The sequence below is a fragment of the Vigna angularis genome, chromosome 1 (assembly GCF_016808095.1).
Source record: "Vigna angularis cultivar LongXiaoDou No.4 chromosome 1, ASM1680809v1, whole genome shotgun sequence".
NCBI lineage: Eukaryota > Viridiplantae > Streptophyta > Magnoliopsida > Fabales > Fabaceae > Vigna > Vigna angularis.
This window is the reverse complement of record NC_068970.1, coordinates 13,729,229-13,753,541: the sequence shown is the minus strand read 5'-3', so window position 1 is coordinate 13,753,541 and position 24,313 is coordinate 13,729,229. Positions and strand designations below refer to the sequence as shown.

The 24,313-nt window shown below is 31.4% G+C and overlaps 2 protein-coding genes and 1 long non-coding RNA gene across 5 annotated transcripts; all 3 read right to left on the bottom strand.

Annotated features, from left to right (window-relative positions):
* Window positions 1-1,016: 1,016 nt before the first annotated feature.
* On the bottom strand, window positions 1,017-5,307 carry LOC108322075 (zinc finger CCCH domain-containing protein 43). The gene is made up of 6 exons (XM_017554043.2): window positions 4,608-5,307; window positions 3,918-3,983; window positions 3,051-3,182; window positions 2,659-2,931; window positions 1,633-1,902; window positions 1,017-1,409 (listed from the first exon to the last, which is right to left on the bottom strand). The coding sequence occupies exons 1-6, from the start codon at window positions 5,109-5,111 to the stop codon at window positions 1,206-1,208; spliced, it is 1,449 nt and encodes a 482-aa protein (XP_017409532.1). The 5' UTR covers window positions 5,112-5,307; the 3' UTR covers window positions 1,017-1,205.
* A 5,935-nt stretch (window positions 5,308-11,242) lies between these two features.
* Window positions 11,243-13,804, bottom strand: LOC108344973 (uncharacterized). Of its 2 annotated transcripts, XR_001833601.2 has the most exons (4): window positions 13,595-13,804; window positions 13,315-13,486; window positions 12,873-12,997; window positions 11,243-11,405 (listed from the first exon to the last, which is right to left on the bottom strand). It is a non-coding gene; the product is annotated as an uncharacterized LOC108344973 (long non-coding RNA). The 2 variants fall into 2 exon arrangements; XR_001833600.2 differs by lacking the exon at window positions 11,243-11,405 and having other exon boundaries at window positions 12,730-12,997.
* Window positions 13,805-14,261: 457 nt separating this feature from the next.
* Window positions 14,262-22,616, bottom strand: LOC108344960 (lysine-specific demethylase REF6). Of its 2 annotated transcripts, XR_001833599.2 has the most exons (8): window positions 21,497-22,616; window positions 21,344-21,422; window positions 21,184-21,251; window positions 20,896-21,046; window positions 18,985-19,676; window positions 17,523-18,152; window positions 14,488-16,969; window positions 14,262-14,400 (listed from the first exon to the last, which is right to left on the bottom strand). XR_001833599.2 is itself a non-coding variant. In XM_017583506.2 (7 exons), exons 1-7 carry the CDS (start codon window positions 22,272-22,274, stop codon window positions 14,757-14,759), a joined length of 4,611 nt encoding a protein of 1,536 aa, XP_017438995.1. In that variant the 5' UTR covers window positions 22,275-22,616; the 3' UTR covers window positions 14,262-14,756. The 2 variants fall into 2 exon arrangements, 1 of the variants encoding a protein (XP_017438995.1); XM_017583506.2 differs by having other exon boundaries at window positions 14,262-16,969.
* Between the last annotated feature and the right edge of the window lie 1,697 nt (window positions 22,617-24,313).

Here is a 24,313-nt window from a genome sequence, read left to right as displayed (position 1 = left end):
TTCAGAATGATGATATTTAGTAATCATGTTCATACTAACAGTAATTTTTCACAAAACAATAAACTTTTATCTACGTTAAAGACAAATCTATTATTGAAATCATTCACTACAAAATATTCTTTGCTTCCCAATCTCATCATATAAGGAAAGAATCAATTTTTCATTCACTACCAATGTTAGTTTTGATAGTAAATATATTTCACGACATTATGATATTCATTCTTCAAAAAACTTGCTTTCACGACATATAAGTATTAATCTATATATACTTAGATAATCTTGTATTAATTCTATGACGTAATTAGAAGTTTACCTACTCATCTTAAGATAAATTTTTTACTCAACATTAGCAATGGAGAAAGGTAATCAAACATGATGTTATACTTCTATTTTACTAATTGCAAAATTTCGTATGTGTAGGAGCCTAATTGAATTTTTTTTTCTTTTATAATAATAAAGTATTTGATTGATAATGGATTAATTCTTTTTTTGCTTATCTAATAAAATAAACATTTTGTTTTTACTTTTTTTATCTTTGTTTAGAATAAGCAGTTTCAGATTTATTCTAATAAGAAAATCCTGTCTTTTTTTAAATAAATGGTTATTTTAAAAACAGTTCATTTCAAAAATCACTTCAAAAGAATGCAAATATAAGGAGAGAAAAAAGGATGATAAGAATAGAGAACTATTTTCAATAACTTTTTAAATGTGAGAAAAATAAAGTGTTTAGTTAAAAAAAATAGACGAAATGGAGGGAAATAAAAAATAAGTAAAAATGTAAGAAATAAAGTTTAAAAAATTATAGTAATACAACTTACTTTTTAATTATTTTTTCTATTTTTTTTTATTAAAGACCCAAACCATAAATCTAGCTAAAACTAATAAACTATCATATAAAAATAGAAACTTCAAAACCAAATTGACAAATGTAAAATAAAAAAACCCACAAGAAACTTTTCAAACCACACTAATTATAATCCAACACTTATCCAACAGAGAGAAACAAACGAAGAATATAAGAAAATCTACACATGCAAATGTTACTTGTGATAAATACATATAAACTGTTTGACATATATATGTTGCTATTCTTTGCAATGCTTGTGCTGCATTGGACAGTGCTAGAAAAAAGGTTAAATAAATTTATCATGTTTAAGAAGAAAACTACAGATTTGGTGATAGCTAGAAGATTCTCAAAGACATGTTTACACAGATTGCTGAATTGTTACATCAGTTTCAGCTGTACTTTCACCTATCCCAGCCACCTCCACACTAGCTGAATTTGAGTATGACTGGTCCCCAAGTCCAGACATCATCAAGGGCTGCAAGTTTACAGGGTGGTCAAACTTACAAGCTGGTCCAAATTTGCAAATTCCATAGCGACTGTAATGGGAGCAGACACTTTGGTCCTGGATTTCATCACAAATAAAATTGACATTAAATAACAGACACTAGTCAATCAAGCTTGTAGTCCCATTTGACTAAACAAATTAAAGGAAATATCTTTTCAGAATCAGAAACAATCATCTCGTTTTAACAATGCCATGCTTATTCCAAATATTTTAGATTACCACAACCACATGATAAACAAAAGAAAACAATTTTTCCAGCTTTATAGATATAAAAACTTACAGGTCTCAAAGGAAGACCCTTGTCACTGAGGTTGCATGGAGGTAATCTTGCAATCCGATTCTTTGGATGGTGAAATTTACAATTAGATTTGAACTTGCAATCCCCAGTTTTTAAGAAGTAGCTGCATTCAGGTTCACCAGGCCTTTCTGGAAACTCTTCCACGGACATCTGCTTCTGATGGTGCAAGTAAACATTTGTATCGACTGCTGGGTTGTTCAAGACAAATGTAGAAGGTGGATGCATGTTCCTCTCAGGTAGGTAGACAGATGCCTTTAAAAACCACAAATGGGTCAATTTAATCGGAAAACAACCTTTTGCATGAGTTCAGCAGACAGAATAGTTCGTTAACTAGGGTGAACAAGACCACTCAGGTCTTGCATCGCATACCAAAGAGTAAGATGCTTCCCCATAAAAATCAAGGCAACAAAAAAATAATAAGAGACACTAGGGAGGAAGGGAAATGGGGCTGTAGAATGATTACAACAAATCTAAAGATTAGATGCCATAATCATATTTTGATTCTTAAGGATCGGTAATAGGTGCAACTTCAAATTCACTTTTAGGCATAAAGCCAAACATACATTGCTTAATATGCATGATTCTTCAATATATTTGCTAGTGGCAAAATAGATCACACACCAGATCAACAAAACTGCACATTCTAAATCACAAGAACTGTTTTTGTACTAATTGATTTGGGTATATATCACTCAAACCTCAAATGGCTTAATATTTATTTTATTACAGTATTCAGTGTGCTTATAACAAAACATGTAAATTAATGATAAGTCTGCAATAGTCAACAGGTGACAATGACATTATCACACAATTTACGAAGTTATTTAAAAAACATAAGGAAACCAATGACAGGACAATATCAATTTGCAAAAAGGGAAAAAAAAAGTGAACGCAACAATGCCAAAGTATCTGCAGCAACAGAGAATTAACATTGCACTACTCCAATACTAATTATATAATAGATTGCACCTTGCCAGATGCTTATTGGTATTGAATCTATCTATTTACCTGGTATCCATTCCAGTCAGAACTTTGGGTAGAAACTCCTTGAGTAGGTGAAAGCATCATTGGCACAAAAGGAGATGCTTCGTTTAATGATCTTGGAGAAGACCAGGAGGGTACAGATGGTCGTGATACACCTTGTAATGAAATAGGTCCTCCATTACCAAACCCTGAAGGAGGATCACATCCTCCAACTGTAGGGTCAGGATGGTTGAACTTGCAGTTTGCTCCAAATTTACAAGAGCCAGTGCGCATGTAGTAGGGGCACTCCCTCTCCCCCTATCATGAAACATGACCTTATTAATATCTAAGAAACAACTATTTTAGAATACTGCAGAAAGAAGCGAACATCACACACATATATATCTTTTGTTATAGGAAAGTAACTAAAATTTTACCTGACGAATAGGCAGGCCAAGAAAGTTAAGTTCAAAAACTGGTACCGGTGCTGGTGTTGTTGAAATTTTTCCTCTTGTGTGGTTATATTTACAAGATTTTCCAAACTTACAACCCCCAGATCTTTGATAATACTGCCATTAGATCAGGAAAATAATTGTTATGAACATGTCATGAATGGTGAAATTTGTTGATTTTACATGGTTTGAGCAAGAGAAAAATCATATACAAACTTGCTTTTTCCCATCAGTTGCCTTTGAAGTTCCAATAATTTTTTCAACCTAACAATTGATATCATTTACTTATAATTTTTTTATCTATTCATTTAAATAGAATCAATGTCATTGTCAGGGTAAAATAAAGCAAACCAGAAAGAGCTAATCAACAAAAATGCCACAAAATAAACCAAACCATCCATCCTGACAGATATTTCACCGTTTTCCCTATCCATGTCTAATGGAAACTATTAAGATAGCATACACCATCACAATCCAAAAACAAGTGATCAAATATTTATTCCAAAAAAAAAATCTAATTTAGAATACAATCTATTTATATTACCGAACTGACATCCCACAAGTCCAGAAATGACAGAATATGACATCACCCAAAATTGAACATATAGCATATAAATGATCAATGATCTCAAAGTCGCGTAAGGAAATGAAAAATATAAATTATAAATTAGGTTGAATCACCTTGATTTGACCTTACAGTGACTAACAAACAATCTTCCATGGCAATTCAAATAGCTGGAGGAACTTGTATTTAAATAGTTACAATATGAACATTAAAGCCAAAATGATAATATGCTGAAATGACAGACGTGAGAATTAAAATTTGCTTAGAAGCATAATTGTGAGAATAACCTTGCATTCTGTTGAGCTTGATCTGTCTGTGGGTTCTTCTCTTTCTCCCGCCTTCTCTCTAACAGCCTTTGTTGATCGTTAAAACATCCACACAAAGAACAGCATTTTAAGAAGTGAACATTGTATAATAAGTCTCGAGGCATAAAATGGTGAAGAGAACCACATTGATATTGATATACTCAATCACCAACACCTTATTAAGTCTGAAGAGGTCATAAAGGAGACCTCACAAAAATAGGCAAATTTTGAAGCCTTAATAAGTCATTTTGCAAAGCTATAGAGTAAAAAGACCGACCAAAACAGACACATTACAAAATCATAAAAGCAAACTACCAAAAATAGCACTGCCCCCCAAAATTACAGTTCAATATCAAGTACCTACCAGCCACGATGTAACAGTTCTGACCATTTACCAGTCACGCCAATCAAAAGTATGCCTTCAGCAAAGGCAAACTACTCTTGTTCTCAATCCAGCACCACAAATAATACAATGTCACCGTAAAGGAAACCTCGGAGAAAAGATAACCATTTACACAAGTGAATTGTTCTAAAGCTTAACCTCCAACAATGCAATATTGATCACTACTAGATATCAATGCAAACAAACCAATCATATAAAAACAAAAAGCATCACTAACAAACATAACATCTAAACAAGGAATACATAGAAGACAAAGGCACAAGAAGTACCTGGGTTTTCCTTCTAATGGGGTGATTAAACTTGCAGTTAAACCCAAACTTGCAATTCCCAGTTTTCATATAAAATGCACAATCCTCAGCTTCAGGCCTCAAAGGGTAGTGGTGAGTAACATCACTGTTTCTCTCTTCCTTCATCTCCTCTCCATCATCACCATGAACATCACCAATACCAACACCATCTTCATCAGCACCAACACCCACTTCCTCATTCCAACTATTTGAGTCCGAACCCCTACTATCTCCATCACCCTTAGCAGTTTCTTCGTCGCAAACTCCTCCACCGTCGTTCAAGTCGGAAACTTTGCCCTCACTTTCATCCTCAGCCTTCAAATCCAACTTGCTCTGAAGCTCCCCAGAGAGTATCTCATGCTCGGCGGCGTGATTGAGATCTGAAGATTGAGGAGGAGGAGAAGGAGGGGGAGAAGAAGCCCCCAATTGGGGATCTTCGCCATTGGAAATGGAAAGTGGCGCAGAATCGGATTCAGAGCCTTCCATTCTCCCTCCACATTTCAAACCCTAATAACAGAAGGTGGTTTTTGTTGAAAAGAAGAAAAGAAAGGGAATAAGTCGCAAAGAGAGAAGAGAAGAGAAAGGAGAAGGAAAAAGGTTGCGTTTTTATATGAGGGGAATCAAAAACCAGAAGCAGTGTAAGTGAATGACTGAGTGTGAACATAAAAAGAGAGAAAAAAAAGTGTCCTACTTTGTAATCTTGATGTGCTCTGTACTGTTTCTGAAACCATATTGCCCTCTGTTTTATTTTACTTCTTGTTAATAAAACCTACTTTTATTTAGATTCTCATCACCTTATAATTATCAACTATTTACATGTTTTGATTTTGATTAATATATCATTTGAGAATTTGGTTGATTTTTTTAGTAAAATTATTTTACCATCTTTTCTTTTTCTTTCTACAATATTCAAACATGGATAATGTTTATATAAATATTGAAATAAGATAGTTTAGAACAAAAACAAGTGTTTGTTCTAGTTTAAGTCCTAGTTTGCGAATCAGGATAATGAAAAATGAGAAAAATTGAAGAAAAAAATAAAATAAATTATAACGTTTATTTTGTTCATTAATAATAGGGTGGATTTTTGTATTTTTACCAATGGAAAATGTGAGAATGTATGATGTAATATTATTACATCAATATTTTCTTTTGGGTCAAGTTAAAATAAAATGTGTCAGTTTTACATCCAGAACAATGGAAAGTATTTGACAATTGTAAATAAAGAAAATACATAGGTGGATTTATGGTCTAAATTCATAGTGGCTTCAACAGAAGTAACATCCAACTCAGTTTTATTTTTTTTATTATTTTTTTTGCACACTTCATTTCTTTGTATTATAAAGTCAAGCATTTCATTATTAAATTATATGATATTATATGATATTTTTCAAAACAATAATATTAATGATTATTATTTTGGTTGTAGGTGAGAGCATCTCAGTGGTTGAGTGTTATTTGGGCATGTCAATTCTATTTTTTTTAAAACAAAATACTTATGATTTTCAGTTTGGGGGAACAGTTCATAGTAATTTCATGTCCATTTAAAACTGCATTTGTGTGATTTCTGAATGACGTCTGAAGAAGCAAAACAATGAATTGGGAGTGTTTGATTTGATTGGTGTGCTTCCACCCTTAATTTAATTTACCTATCATCTTTAATTAAGATATAAAATTAAAATTAAAATTTATTTTATAACATATGCTTATTTAAAAGTAAATAATTTTAATATAAACATACTATCATATCATATTAAATAATATATTGCAAATAAATTTTATTATTAATATATAATTAATTAAAAAAAATTAAAAGAATATAAACCAATAGATTTCAAAAGAATATAAATATAGCTCAAACCAAATCTTAAAGGGTCAGAAAACACAAATCCAGAGTTTAATCTATCAAAAATATATAAAAAAAAATAAAAAACTATTTTAAAAATTTAATCAAAATTATATTTTATTGAATGAAGTATTTTAGTTAATTCATATTATTTGAATGTTAACCATTATGTTAGTAACATTTTTTTATTTATTGATATGAATTGAATTGACAAAATATATATACAATGTGATTAGTATACCACCAACATATGCTTCTTTGCATTAAAGAAGCTCTTTGATTTACCAATACTCTTAATAGGAACCTTGACTACTTCCCTTCTAACCTCTAAGTTTGACACATATTAAAAATAATTTTATGCAATACCCTTAATATTAAATAAATTGATGTGAATTGTTCTAAATTCTAATGAAGTTGGCTGACTTTTTGGTATTGAATATGACATTTAATGTGTTAAATATTAGTAAATGGTGTCCCTAAGAATAACTATTTTACATATCTAACAGACCAATTTAAATATCCCAAAACTTTTGTATTTTTATTAATTAGATTCAATTTTAGTAAATAAATAAGTTGTTATTGTTATGTAATACATAAGAAAATTGTTATATAAGTTCAAAGAAAGTTAAAGAAAACATGGTATCTCAAATTTATATACTACAATTATCATTATTTTATTATCACAGTAAATTCCTGACTTGATAAAAAGTGACTGAAAAATGAATACTTAAAAAAAAATCAACATTTTTCTATTTTGATACGTGTAACTGTCAGAATGATAAAACAAAATATTACTTTTCATTAACTTTCCATATTTCCTGACACCCATATAAAAATATAAACAATTAATAGTTTTCAAAATTATTCTTCTTATTCCTGCTGAACAACAAGTACTTAAATTTAATATATTTATTTCTTTATTATTTTAAAAATAATATTTTTTTCTTTGTTTGACTTCACTTTTTACTCTACAGAACATAATAGTAAGAAAACATATCAATAAAATAAAATGTATAAAATAAGATGGCTAGTAAAAGGAGTCAGACAGTTTCATTATGACTGGTGAGCAGTTTTAACAATTACTATTAAAATATAATAATGTATTTACTTATATTTTGGGTTAGGAACTGTGAAAAATAAAGATAGAAGTATGGGAAACTTGACTTGGTATATTTTTAAAAATTAAAAAGTGAGCAGTTCTTTCATGACTTTAAAAATTATTTTACAGTTATTTGCATATTTTAGAGCGTTTAAAATGGGAAAGTTTTTTTATTAAGAGTGGTTATGTGTCAGAAATATTTAAGACTAACTAGAAATAAAAAATATTGATATTGGAAATTATAATTAATGTAGTTTTACCAAGACTATAAACTGCCCAATTATGATAAACTTCAACTGTTCATGTAACATTACGTTAAAAAATGAAAAACTTAAACAGTTCATGTTACACTACGTGAGAAAAAAAAACTTTTCAACCACATACGTACAAACAAAATAATATCAAAAAATATTTATAATTAACATTTGTTTTGGGTGTTCACATGAATAAAAGCTTAAAAACAAATTTAATCCTAATATTTTTTCATTAAATTAATTATAAAATTATATTTAAAAAAAGTTTCAAAACATATTTTTTAGTACTATTATATCTTCATTAAATTAATTATAAAATATGTTTAAGAAAAAAAAAGTTTCAAATTCTTTTAGTAGTCATATATCTCTATTAAATTAATTATAAATTTATGTTTGAAAATAAAATGTAATTAAATTAGTATCATGTCTTTTAATTTTATTATATTAAAAATGACATTTAGTGAATTAAAATATTTTTTTCAATAAAATATAATTTTGTTTAGAAAAAAGAAAATATTATAAAATAAAGTTATAATAAAAATAAGAAGAAAAAGGAATAAGAGATATAAGAGATAATTGAAATTAATTTATATATGTTTTATTACTAATAGAAAAAATCATATTTATAGAAAATGTAACCAAAAATAGGATAAAAATCAAATAGTTAATGCAAATATTTAAATATCATACAAAATAAATATTGTAAATATTTAAATATCTTATAGAGTAATAATATTACAAATATTTAAATATCATAAAAAATAATCAATATTACAAATATTTAAATATCACAAAAAGAGTAATTATATGAGTAAGTGTAGCAAATCAATCAATCATACGAGTAAATGTAGTATATTTATGGACAATACATAACACTTCCCATTAGGTGTCCAATGATCATAGAATGTCCCTTGTTAAAATCTTATTAGGAAATTTTTTTTGAAATAAAAACCTATTGAAGAAAAAAAAAGATCATTATTTATTCTTCAATACAATATTATTCATCACATATTTTGTTTCTCTCGATGAAATTGTTGTGCCATCACATGTGAACAAATATTTTATTTATGAATAATCATTGTGAGATATGATAAATAACATGCACTTGCATAACTCATTAGATCTGATTTTTACTAATTTGGATAAATAAGCTCATATTCACAGTACCTTTAAAATAACGAAGTATATGTTTTACTCTAGTTCAATGTCTTCTTGTAAGTGAAGAATCATACCTTAGTTAACAAATTTAGAGCAAATGTTATATCAAATCGAGTATAATTAACAAAATACATTAGTGTTCTTATTGCACTACTTATAGACCAAGAAGTTTATCATCCTTTTTCTTATGTTTTAAAAGGCATTTATCAACATCTAATGCCCTCATAGCCATTAAAAGGACGTGACTTGTCCATGTAGAACCTCTTTAAGTACCTTTTTTATATAAGCTTCTTGATACAAAAAACACCTTTATTTAAATACTCAAGTTCTAATCTCAAATAAAAATTTGTATTTTCAAGATCCTTCATCTCAAATTTTTTCTTTAAGCAATCAAATGTCTTTGTGAGCTTATTAAGAGTTCAAAAGATCATCTACATAAACAATAATTATGGCAAATTCATTTTGTAATTTTTCATATAAATATAAGAACAAATATCATTCTTTTAACAAGTACTCACTAAGATGGTTATACTATAATCGTCTTTATTGCTTTAATTCACAAAGGAACTTATTCAATTTTATTGAATAATCCTTTTTAGAATTTGTTTTGTTGGGCAAATTAAATCCTTCAAGAAATCTCATATAAATATGATTTCCAAGAGAATTGTACAAATAGGTTGTAAGATCATCTCTTAGATGTAAATGCACACCTTTTTGTACAACTAGGCTAATCAAATATCGAAATATTGTTGTATCTCATACTAGTGAATATATCTCTTAACAAATCAATATCAGGTCTTTGTGAAACTTTAAGCAACTAATTGTGCTTTGTATCTAACAATTTACCATTCTCGTTTTATTTTTGCGCAAAACATCATTTGTATGCAACGAGTTTTACCCATAGGTGTGCGAACTTCAGATCCAAAAACCTTTCATTTAGCAAACGAATATAATTATGCTTCTATTGCATCTTTCTATTTTGACCAATCATTTCTTTATCCACAAGCTTCAATGGTCATTGGTTCTTGATCTTCATTGTCACTCATCGCTATATTAAATGTAAAAGCATCATCAATGTTAACTTCACTTTAGTTGCATATTATCTTATTCGTGACATAATTTATTGAGATCTTATCATTTTTAATAATTATGTCAAATAAATCTTTTGGAATTTTTACCTTTTGGATTATATCATCTTGTCTTTTATTTTATTTTCTCATTCAAGATTTTTTATCTTTGGAACAAACAAACTTACTACTCTTCAAACAAATATGAATAATAAATATAGCAAATCATTAATTCATAACAGAGAATAATTAGTTATTATATTCTCTTATAATCAAATTTTATTTTTCTTTTCTTCTTTTATCTTTATATGATTTCATTCCTTGACTCTCCTTATTTTCTTTACTATTATAAAGTTTTTCTTTTGAGAAAAAAATCATTATTTAAATCTCATACAAACTATGTATACTAATATTTTTATTTTTATTTCTGGTTAGTATATTGTGAGGAAGTTTTTCTATTTTACTTTTTAGTACTTTTCAATTAATGGGATTAAAGAGTTTTTCTATATATATATATATATATATATATATATATATATTAATGAGAAACTAAAACTTTTGCTTGAATTAAATATCAAAACTATTAATTAGATTAAAGTTTAATTTTTTAATAAATAATGAATAAACTATTAACACAAGTTGAAATTGAAAAACGTGTCAAAATTAAATAAAATTAATTACGATGATTTAATAAATAATTTTATATAAAAAGTTTATAAATAAATTGTAACTATAAAATTTCATTCTTAAATTTGTTTTAAGTTTCTAAACCCTTGAACCACTCATATATGTGTGTGTGAAGTTAAAGGCAAGGAAAAATATATACCGAAAAGGTTTGAACCAAAATTTAAATAATTATGAAATACAAAACAAAATTATTTCCTTTAGGAAAGGCCGAAAAAAAAAAGGAATTAAGAAGCGTTGGGAAATAAGTAGCAAATTTGTAGATTTTAAAAATTAAAGTAGGTAGTTTTAACAATGGTTTTAAAAATTGATTTATTTAAAAATATAACAGGGCATTTCTAAAAAAAAGTTACTTGACCAGAAAAGGATTTAAGATTGAATTATAGATTAAAAAGTGGAAATTATCAGTTAGCTGTTACATTTTTTGCAAGAATATACACCATCAACAACTAGATTATGTACAACTTACATATAGCTTATTTAACATTATGTTAGAAAGCAAAAGCCTTAATTTACAAATATAATATTATAATAATAAATAGAAAATATGTATTCACATATCAACACATAATTGAATCATTAAAACCTAGATTTGAATGCAAATGAACAAAATAGAGCATATGGCTGGCGAGGACAAAGAGCCAACTAATTTAGGAGCTAGTCTTTCAAAATCTGCATCCGAAATCACAAAATCTGAAATTACGATTTATTCCGTCAAAATGCCGACGGGCATGACACGAATAATCAAAATAATTCAACTAAATCACCCTATATCCATTCAAATGCTAACACTAAATTATGAAGGCATGTAACTCATTATAAATAAAATTCAAGAATAACAAGTTATTAATATTGAAATGAGATATTTTATTAGTTAAATTATAAATCTAATATAAAATATTATATGATTAGACCTGATTTATAAAAATCAGATACTATAAGAATATTAATCAGATACTATAAGAATAGAATATTCTGTATATAAAAATATATGAATGAGAAATCATAGAATAAATCATATTTTCCAATTTGTTACCAGAAGTTCGAATATTTTTTTCATTCCATAAATTATTGGATCTCTTTACTTATAGTTCAATATAAAACTATCTTTAACATAAGTATCATTTTAAATGAATTCAACTATGACGAATTATCACAAATAAATGAAAATGCACATTGGAAAGGAAAAATTGTCCCTTATCCTTGGAAAGTGGAGCCTCAAGAAAAGAAAATGAGAGATAATTGTATGCTGAAAATCAAGAAGGATATCTGTCACAATCCACAAACCAAACAATTTTTCAGAAGACCTCGATATATTTTTCCCCATATCTGAAATTTAGGGGAAGAGTTATGATAAAATTCAGATTTTTCTTTTAGAAGAAGTAGATAATGAGTTCAGATTAGAGAAATGGGATTAACAAAGTATATCAGAAGATGATGAGAGCATGTAACAATACGATGAAAGTGCAATAATTTGATGATCAACAACCACGTAATGAGAAAGAACTTGAGGATGTCGAGATCGAAGGTTTGCTTGTTTGATGCCTGATAATATATCACACCAGTTGTATCCTCAAGAACCTAATATAATAAAAAAAAATTGCCTAACTGTGTCACTATATATTCCTAAGCCTACTTATGATTATAACCTCACCATACCCTATCAGTAACTACATTTGTAACTAAAATCTGTCTAACTCAAATATTATATTTATAAGTCAATTATCTACTATATTTATTTCTAAGTAAACTTTAGCTGACTCCACGTGAGAATTGATATATTTTCTAGTTGGAAAGAACCAGCTTATGATAGTATAAAGCATGTGAAGGTTGTTAGTTTTTCATCCAAGAATAACTTGATAAAGAACACTTTGGAATTGCCAAATATTGATCTGAAAACCAGTTTGCAGATATTCTGACCGGAAAGCCAAATTTTTGAAAGATTATTAGACAAGTTGAAAAAGTACTACGACCATTTACCAACTTGAGAAAAAAAGAAGCGGAAATGAAAATATTTATTAGCTAAATTATATATTTGTATGGTGGTACAAAATATTGTATAATCAGATCGGTATAGAAAAATATAAATGAAAATCATATATTTTGTAATTATGGTAAAAACTATTATTAGAAACATACACAACTTCTTTAGTGGAGGATGGCAGGTGTACTAGTCTTTCCACACCTTGGCAGCTTATCGGTGAAACCTGCCAGTGAATCCCCGTCATTTTGCATCCTTAAATTGTTGCAAACCTGCATTACACCTATGAAAACAAACAACCATTTCAGGCGACTCTATCACTTTAGTGAAACTTTAAAACAAATTTTTCGAAACAGTGACAACTCAAAGAACAGAAACTAAAATAAACTTTAACCATTTTGGCAGACAGATTATCCATGATGAAGGGGCAATAACACAAGTAGAAGAAAGGGTCCAATTAAGAAATTTGCACCATAAAAAGAACACGGGTCATGCAGGAGACATATCAACGAAACAGCTAAAATAATTGTTAATTCAGACAGCTCAGAAGTTTTGTTGCGTTAAAATCTAAGACCTGAAAAAAAAATTGGATTACCCTACCTTAAGGTTTACCATCTCCTTTTAGGAAAACGTACAACATGATCTCCTCTGTCAGGAGCAACATGCACAAGTTCACAGAAATAGTCTCATCCTTCGATAATAAAGCCCCATTCTCAGGCTTAAAACGTTTCATTTAATAGCACATGAAACAACTGAATCCACATTGCCGCTCCTACAAGACAGACAGCTCTTAACTATACAATACTTACACTTAATAATTGAACGGCATAATTTCAAATAGGAAAAAAAAAAGAAATTCTGAAGCTAACGGTATCCTCACCTTTAACTGATCATTGTGATTTGAAGTGTTATTGATAATGAATATGAAGAACAGCAGCAATCAACACAAAGAATAAGCATCAAGCACACCATCAGCAGCACTGAATCCAACACAAAATAATGGTAGAAGTGCAGATACTTCTTCTGTTAAAGTTCTCTCTCCCATTGTCCATGACTCGTGTAGGAATCTACAATCACCTACCAACAGGGTCCTGATAAGAAAGTTCCAGGAAAAAGTATCACACGGTCACACGTGATCAAGCAGAAAAATGTAATCCGAAAGAATTTACAGAGGAAACCAACTCCTACTTGATCAATTTATCATCATTAATTTTACAACAGATTCAACACAATTTTAATTAAGAAAAGAGAGAATCAGTGAAATAGAGAGAAACAAAGGCATAGACACTAGCCTGGTTGTTTGAAAGACAGATTGTTGGCCAAGTGAACTTAAAAACACTCAAATGACATTATTAATATTGAACCATTTTCATGTATCTTTATCATCCTCTTCTTTCCTCATTTAAATCGCCATCACAGCTCTTTTTCTGTTTCTGTAATTCAAATAGAATAGGGGTCAAAATAAAGTACTAAAAGTAGTATGAAAACGGGAAACATGGTAAAGAAAAAGGAACTGTAAGCAAAGAGTATGGACGAGAATAGATTACTAAAAATGACCACATGCTGATCTTAAGAAGATTCTCCATATGCCACTTCCACTTCAATCTATTGGTGATTGGAAATTCGTCATCCAATGAGTTGGTGTAGGGTAAATAGAAGTCATGACCATGCTACAGAAAAATGTGCCTGCTACCATTCCAAAGATCAGACCCATAAAATTTTGTGAACAGTTGGAATCAAAAGAGCATGACTTAGGTATCTCATGAGTAGGACCTTCTAGCTTGGAATATGAATTCCGCACCAAGCAGGAGAGATATGCGATGAATGAGAATCATGTTTCTATATCTAAGAAATTGCTTTGCTTGCTACTATAATAAATGGGTACAAAAACACCTTACCAAGCAGAATTAATAGTTATTCCCAATGACAGATTCAGGGAATATATCCTAAACAGTTAATTAACACCTAGTCCTAGACGACATTGAGCAATATATTAATAAATTTGTCAACAATGCTAACATCTATCACTAGCGCACATGCTATCAACAATTCTTTTTGGTTGCATGACCAGTCTTTCGCTTATGACGACTGAAATCAGAAACAAATCTAAATGTTTGCCCACACCCTGGCTCAGCGCACACATAAGGACGAGCACCAGTGTGGACTCGAATGTGCTCAGTGCGTGCCCATGCCCACTTGAAACTCATCTTGCACCCTTTCCAAGGGCACTTCAATGGGCGGTCATCCTCATGAACTCGACGATGCTGCACTAGATATTTGTGTGAGAAAAACTTCTTTCCGCATCCTTTCACAGGACAAATATTTCTCTTGTGTTGCAACAGCTCCTGTTTAGACCCAAAACTCATGGTACATCCCTCGATGTCACATTGATATTCTGATTCCTCATCCTTTGTTTTGGCATGGCCAACTAAAACCTTTGCAGCAGTTGTATTCTTCTCCTTTTCCCTTTTGGTTCTCTTTTCTTTCAATTTTCCTTCTGACTCTTTTTCTAGGACTCTCTTCCTAAGTCGCGTGCGAGGTCCACCATCTTCCTCCTCTTCCACATGTAATGTTAAGTCTTTGGAGTTACCAGATTGATTCTTTGTCTGCCGAGCAGCCTTTGATTTCATTTGCGTATGAACACCTTGTTTCTGTTTGGCAGGATGGGATGTCTTGTTTCTTGCATGGCGTGGATTAGTTTGTTTCGTTTGTTGAAGAATCTGTGCTTTAGACTGCTTACTTTGAAGAGTTCTTTTGTGCTGCTGATGCAAAATATCATCCATTTGATCATCTGAATCTATATTGTCCTCGTCCATACCTTTAACTTGCTTCCTTTTACGAGTTCTATACAGTATATGAAAATTATTTTCTGCCAAGTCATCCATAACATCTTTATCATTGTATTTATTTTGCCTGCTCCTTCGAGTACTTCTTTGGGGCTTCTGAAAGTCATCCTTCAACTGGTCATCAGACATTACATCTTCCTCCTCGATTAACTTCACTTGCTTGTTTTTAGGAATCCTTCTTTGACACTTGAAAAACCGACCCTCCATTTGGTCATCAGATGTAATATTCTCTACTGCAAAGTGCTTGTCTTGCCTGCTTCTCAGATTCCTTTGTTGCTGCTTCTGCCTATGGTGCTTCAGACCATCTTCATTTTTAGCAGAAAGTGATCTTTGTCTGCCTTTAGATATCTTCCCTCTCTGCTTCCATAAACAAACCTCCCTTTGGTCATCAGAAATCACGTCTTCTTCAGTAATGTATTTATCATACTTGCCTTTGGGAGTCTTTCCGTGCAGCTGAAGAGAACCAGCACTCAATGAATCGTCTGAAATAGCATCTTGCTCATTGCTAAGCTCCCCCCTCCGCAACCAATCAGAACCATAGTCCATTGTATCATCTGAAAACACATCACTGTCAATTAATTTAGCTTTGTTGGTGTTAGCCCTCCCCCGATGCTGTATACAAGAATCATCATCCAGAAAATCATCAGACATTGCATCATCTTCACTAGATTCTGAATGCTTGGTTATAGGCTTTCTATGAAGTGGCAGAGGAGAATAATCCCCTTCCGAAGCAGTATCATCTCTCTCAATATGCCTGGAGCGCTTACCCCCAATAATCCTCCTTTGATATTTATTGGATTTATCTTCAATGGAGTTATCTGAAAGCCAACCTCTCTCAACAAAGCTTTCTTCCCAGATTCCTCCTTTCTCAACAGATTTTTTCCATTTCTTACCAGATTTTCGAGTTGAGGTATTGCTTTTGTGGTTGCTTTCTGATCTCTCAATTTTCTCATCAGGCAATGGCCACCCATGTAAGCTTGTTTCATCCTCAACATCTTCAGAATCTCTTTTGGCTAAAAGAGGATGGACTTGATTGGACATCCAAACTTTGCCACACCATTTCCCAGCAACTAGCTTTTTCTGCTTGATGGTCCTTCTCTGATAGACCTTGGGCTCTGTAGGCGAGCTTCCTGGAGAGCTTTGACCAAATGCTTTATATATAACAGAATTGTAAGGAATCTGCTTACTGTAAAGTGCTGAACGGCTAAGATTGGCACTATAAAAGAGATTGATTCCCAGCTTTACAGCCCAATCCCCATTTCCAGGAATAGCTTCCTCACTATCCAGAGCTGATTGGATCCTCTCTTCATCTTCCCTGTTGGCCTGCCTGTATACAGTATTCTTCCACGTATAACCAATCCCCAGTTCTTCTGCCACAAACTTTGCTTCAGCCTCTATCTTTGGATAATCTGTAGAAATAAGCAAAACAAATCATGAAAGATTGGCAAGGAGGGGAAAACGAGTTACAGTATGCTTTAAACACTGTAAAGACAAACTCACAAATATGAAAAAATGCAAATAATGACCGAACATCAATCAGTAGCAATGAGTTCAAACACTATACACAAATTACTATGGATACTAATGGTAGCAAATGTTCACTCAAACCATGAAATAGGTACAGTTTGTCCATGTAGAACCATAAACATCAAACTTCATATGTGTTTACATCTTCAAGGATAATGGATCAATCAGACCACTTGAAGTTTCCTTATTAGCATACTTGAACAGACTTATCAACAGGGGGAAAAACTCACATTTATTACCATGCAATCTAAATTGAACAAATATTCCAACAAAGACTCCCGTGCTTAATGACCAAGGTGGACTTCAGACAAACAAGGCAGTGTATTTTTCCGAAGAACTTGGGCTTGAGATAAAAATGCAGTACAAAATGTGTTCCATTTTTTATAAAAAAAAAAAAAAAAAAAAGGGGAGTACTAAATTATTGAAATATTAGACCTGGATGACATAGGAGCAATATGTGTGCTCCTCCGATTGGACGAAGTTGCTGCTCTGCTTCTACAGCATGCTCTAAACAAAAGATATGCATTCTAGACGAGTCTTCATCAGTGTGAGTATCTTGGGAACAATTCAAGGTGGGATGGGGCACAGCCCTAGTATTTCTAAATGCCACCCCTGAAGTGTTGTCATGATCTTCTGACTTAACAGAATAGTCAAAAGGAGTCATAATTTGCTCAAGTCTCTTATGCATATAATACTCATAATTGTCTTTTCTTCTTGAATGAATATCATCTCCTTTATTAAGTCTAATGACTCTAACCATGGGACTAGTATGGGGATCTTGAAAATGAGAAGGCATACTAGACATCTCCTGAGATCCATTAGAGGTTGAATGGTTTACTGCATTCAATTCATCATCATCAAGTGCAATATCTAATCCCCCCCGATCTTCCTCAGAGTCAGAAGAATTTCCATACGCTGATGCCAATAATGCAAGAGCTGTATTGCCTTTTTCTCTTCCAGAATTTAAAGCCTCCTCATAATTTTGATCAGCAATCTGTGCATGGTGCTTAACAGATTGAATGGGAACACCATTTGAATCATGTTGGGCATTTTGTTTACTCCATCCTGCATTGTGGAACAAGTTGTGTCAGTGGTAAGGAAGATTGAAACTAAGAATTCATATACAGAAAAAACATGTTAGAGAAAAAGTAAAAGAGATACAAAACAAAAGGCATCTGGCTGCTTAGAAAGGTAAGTTGCTACTTTTCATATGCACATAATAAAGGCTTTGCCATATTCATGCACATTTTTTCTCTCTCATTATGTAAAGAATGATAAGCACATGGCAGGACCACTCTGTGATTCAGCATTCAAGAGACAAAATGTATAACTAATCAACTCAAGGATCTCCCTTGTCTACAAGAACACTGCTGGACCCATACCAGACAGGACTAAAGCCAAATGACTTTGCCCTCAGCTAATATGGTACTATCAAAGGAAATATTTGTTTTAAAGAAAAAAAGAAGATGAAGATCATGTTTCAAAAAATAGTTGCAAGAAAAATCTACTCACACCACAACCAGAAGAAGGGAAACAAAAGAAAAGAACAGGAAATTATAGTGGCATAACAAAACTCGGTAAAAGAATTGATAATTCCTCTATTTATTGATAACAATGGAAAACATCTCCCACTTTACGTTCTCTCTTCACTCGTAAACTCTTCAACTCGGGTAAAAAAGGTCAGGAGAAAACAATCATTAAACCCCAAAAAAATGCACATAACAAAGCTGGATGGCTCTAGCTCATGCTAATGCAAAATGTATGATTTTTCTACAGCAGAAAGTAGTCAGTACAAGCTGTACATGAAGCTCAGCTTTCACATATATTTCCTAATGGGCATATGACACACCGTAGTGAAAAACCCAAGGATGTGTATTCATTAATAAATAGAACCTGCCTGTATATGTTCTTGGCTTGGGAATACTTGCATCTTCATGGGCAATTGAAAATTTATTGCTAGTTACTCCAGAACCAACAATCCAATCATTAAAGAAACTACAATCAGCCGACATAAGGTACGTAGCTGCTGGTTCTCTGGGCTGCACAATGGCAACACAGGAAAAGCTTAATATTCCACATGTGACACATGAAAATAGTCTATGATCTGACAATCCATCTCCTTGATCTGTTTCCTTTTCACTGTCTCGTTGCAGTGTTTTTGAACTTGAAGTGTATATGTTCCCATTTGAACTTAATGGCAGAACCCTGTTCCTTTCACACAACGTAACAAACTTCTCTTTTACAGAATAAAAACTTTTTACTTGTTTGATTCCATGATTCCTGTTGAACATAAGGTCATTAGAAATAAAATCTGAGGAATCCATTCCCTCGTAATTGTATACATTGAGAGAAAAGTCAGGGTTCACTTTTAGTTGTCGTGACCCAACGCGTAATTTTGAGCAAACAGAAAAATCAGAAGAGCTACGAGGGAGAAGTACTATATCAGATCCTTTGCTGAGTGTGTGAAGCAGATCATTGTTCTCTACCACGTCCTGTACAAATAGTTCTTTAATTACAGTTTCTCCTTCACCATTTCTCTTATATTTAAGCCGAGAACTCCGTGGTTCAGCTCTAATGCCTCCAGGGATTCTGTATGAAGATTTCACAAGAAATTACAGGGTGCATCTATTACAGCAATAAAAACTAATGCTTCTAAAATCAGACCGATCATTGAACTAGTCAAGGTTAAATGATTCGATTGTGGTTGAATCCATATCAAGCCGACATTAATAAAATAATGGTAATAATTCATAAAATAATATTGATGAAAGATAATATCATAACTTTATACTAACAAAAAATGAAAAGTAAAACATGGCTTTATTGGTTCTTAATATTTAAAGTATATATAAAAGTTCAAATACATTATATTTCCTCTAGTCCTATTTATAAGACCATTTTCAGAAAATTTGTTAGAATAATGCATTAATTATTTATTTCCTAAAATACCCAAATCAATTGAACTGTTTTCCAATAAAAAAAATTAACAAATATTTGAAATAAGTAGCATAAAATTTTTCTGTCCTTATATGAATTGAGAAAGTAGTCACGGAAATCAAAGTCTCATACAACAACTTTAGCTTTAAATATAGAACTTCAGAACAACAATACAAATTATTGACCAATTTATTGTTTTCAACTAATTTAGCTAATTTTTTTTTTTTAAAAAAGAGCAAATTAGTTGAAATGGTGTTATGAATTTCAACAACATACATCATTATTTAATAATGATAATAATAATAATAATACCTTTATATTCAGAATGAAAAAGAAAATAGAAAACATTTTAAGTCTATCTTTATTCTTTTTAAGAAAAAATACCGATATGGTATTATATTAAGCATTTTCCATCGACCCACTATAACCTGATTTTTCTTCATGTTTTAACCTTTTAAGAAAAAATGCTAACATGGTATTATATTAAGCATTGTCATTTGACCCGCTATAAACTGATTTTTCTTCATATTCCCGTTTCATGGTTTATTTGAAGCATTTACCCGACCAATTCACTGTTTTCTGGTCTAACTGAATGATTTTCGAAACACCAATAAAAACTCATGCCACCAAGGTCACTGAGAATATCATATCTAATGGTCACCATTACTCACTATCAATAACCTAATCAGATATTATACATATATGATGCAGATTTTCAGCTAGTGGTACACACAGATACATCTTCATCAAGTTAAGAGCATTATTAAAGATAGCATCAATCAACTTAATGAAGTCCAGCCCATAAAAAAGAAATAAACAATTCTGCTAAGGTATTTGTATTAAGTCCAATAGGTAATTCGGAAAGACAAACCTAGAACACAAGGCAAGGCCAAGGTCATAAAGCAACTGGAAATGTGACACCATGGGAGGATAGTTAATGGAAGCCCTTCGAATAGCAGCATCCTTAGCAAACCTTAACCATTCAGGCGTCGCAATGTTAGCCGCTTCTCCACAGTTAAACCCTACAAAACACATCCAAATTATTTTAGAACAGGAAACACAATCATCATTACCCCAGAAACAGAGAGAGATAGAGAGAGAATCTTTAAGGCTGTGGTTCCATTAGTAGATTGTGAAGTATGAATATGAAGAATCTTACCATGACTAAATCCTGTGTGATAAGCTCTTGGAAACGTCACTATAAATTCCCCAGCATTTTGAACCAGCCTGACTCAATTCAGTGAAAAATTAAAGTTAAGATACATACACAGCTACGAAGTCCTCTATATATAGTCCACTCCTACACAAACACACAATACCTGCAGCAGGGAACACCCGCACCAACAAAAACCTCCGGTGACATCACCGTGGTTTTCTCGCCAAGAATAGCAAAAGTAACTGTTGAAGGCACAGTAACCAGATAAGTTAAAACAATAATGCATGGCTACGAAAGAATTGAGAAAGATACCAACCAAGAGGATTGATCTCGCCACCGTAGCCATGAACTCTGACAACCTCCTCGAATGCGACGGCAGCATCCTTAGGCACGCCATACCAAGTCTTGGGAGCGCCGAAATGGAGGTAATTCAAGCTATGCAAGTCGTGATCCTCCACATGCCACGCGAACCAGCTGAACAACATGGCCACGTAGACCATGGGTGACGTCACGCCGGGAATTTCCTCTTTCATGAACCTAAGAAGCGAGTCGCTCCCCCGCGAAACCGTCCTCATATTCCATGGGGTGTCACCAACGTGATCGACATCGCGCAAAGCACGGAGGGGACTAAACGCGGAGCCAGGGATGTCGTTAGCGTATTCGACAGAGAAGGGTTTGTCTAAAGTGGCTTTCCAGTAGAGCGTTTCGAGTTCGAGAGGGGAGGGTTTGGGTTTGCTTTTCTTGAGGTAGGTTTTGTGGAAGGCCTTAGCCTTGGCTTCGAATTCCCGAAGAGAGTAGTGATGACCGCTGTACCATACGCGGCGGCGCACTGGCTGCACACGTCGGGGGCAGAAACCGATCTGCTGTTGACGCGTGGTAAAGGTGGGCTGGGAGCGCGTGAGGTTGGCAGTTGCTGTTTTCTTAGGAGAAGGGGGAAGCGGGGGAATGATCTTGCAGATTCCGTACTGAGAGGCTTCTTTCTCAATTTTAAAGATATAGGCGATCGGGTTTTGAAACTCCGCCTCGGTTGGGCGGTACTCCGGCGCCACCGGCAGCGACTTCAGCCACGGCAGTACTTCCTCGGAAGCTGCCATTCTCGGGATTCAGCTGAGCTCACTGTCTCATTCACTCACTGCTCTGTTCTTTTCTCCAAAAACTTGGTTTGATCAGATTCTTTTTTTGAACATTTTTTGTATTCCTTATAGAAAATGGATTTTTGTGTGGTGGTTTTGGTATGAGTGACTTTTTGAAGTTTTTAATTTGTTGTTAGTATTAGCTGTCTCTGTTTTTTTGATGTTGTGAAGGAGAGAAAAAGTGAGAGCAGGGGAGAGGCAGAGAGAAAGTTTGTGCGTGGGTGTGAAGATCATTTGACCTTGGTGTGAAGTGTTATTTACTGGAAACGCCACTGCATTTTTTATGAAATAGTGAGTGTCAATTTTAATTGCCCTTTTCTTCAGGAGCTTGCCTTGCCCTTCCTTGTGAATTTTCGAAGACAGAGAACATAATTGAACAGAGTATTTTTTATTTTTTATTCTTAATTCATTTTTACCTTTTATTTTTTTTGAAACATTTCACTTTTAATTTGTTACAATTCATTGACTCATTCTATCTATTTCTTTATTTTATTTTCTCTACGAACCAAACCTGAGGATAGTGTAAATGTAACATTAAACAAAATAAAGTAGTGTTTATCATAATTTCAGAAAAATTGAAAAGACAATTACTTTTGGAAGCGAATCTAGATTATTTTAAGAGTGGATTATATATATGGAATTACTCTATTAACATTCCCTATTTATTTTTAATTAATATTTAAAATTAATGTAAAAAATATTTATTTCACTTTTTGAATTAAATAAAATATGAATTTATTTATTATTTATTTATTTTTTTAAAAATAATATTTATGAACTTATTTATTTTGGTTCCATGAGATCAAAAACAAAAATTGCTTATCTCCTTTTGTATAAATTCTTTTGTTAGTTGACATTTTTAATTATTTTAAAAAATTTAAAAATGTTAATATCACCACCTTCTTAATATTTAAAATTAAAATTATTTTAATGAATATTTTCATATATAGATGAATATGAGATTGAATATAATGATTAATAAATTTACCAAATTATTATAATTTACTTAATTGAAAACTTTAATTATTAAATAAACTCTGAATGATAATAAGTCATTTTTAGATTTTATCATATAAATAAAAATTCTAGTTATTAAATAAGTTAAAAAATTAAATAATAATCAATATTTTAAAAAAATATTTTAACTTTCAGTAATTTGTGCAAAATTGTAACTAGGATATGATACATATTTAACAAAAAATATTAAAATGATGTAAATAGGGTTTGAGATAAATTTATTAAAGATAAAGAAAAAAAATCAAAGAAAAAACGAGAATAAATAAAAAAACATGACAGAAAAAAAATTAAAAAAATGTTGTTTTAAAACTTTCATGAGAATAAAAGAAATTTGGTAAAATATAAAACATGTAAATTTCAAATATTATAAAATATTTTAGCAGTATAAAAAAATTACAAATATTCTAAAATTACAACAAAGGAAGAATAGAAAAAAAAAACAGATACATATCTTTTAAATTAACTTCCTTAAATGTCACTTTTAAATAACTGTTTTTACATATTATTGTAAAAGGTTAGCTAATTTACATAACATCTTTTTTTTAGTTGGTAGAGTTTAATCAAATGTACCAAATTTTAGTGAAAAAAAAATTTAATTCAAATAAAAACATACTCTAAACACAAGGATATTTTAATAATTTTAATATTTATCGTCTATGATTGTTGCCACATGATTATTAGTTTTTTTTAAAATAAAAGATAGTTATTAAATCGTAAATAACTAACTTTAATTTTTTTATTTTAAATTAAATATTAAAATATCTTTGATTTAAAATATGTTTTTTTTGAATGGAAATTTTTTTGTCCATTTGCTACACTTTATTAAAATATATCAACTAAAAAAAGACTTTACCTAGATATTAGCAAACCCGTATTTTAAATGCATATAATGATGATAATTATATTTTATGTTTGTTATAGGTGTATTTGACAAAATTAATGAGAGAAACAATACATGAAAAATCTCTTTTAACACCTTAAGG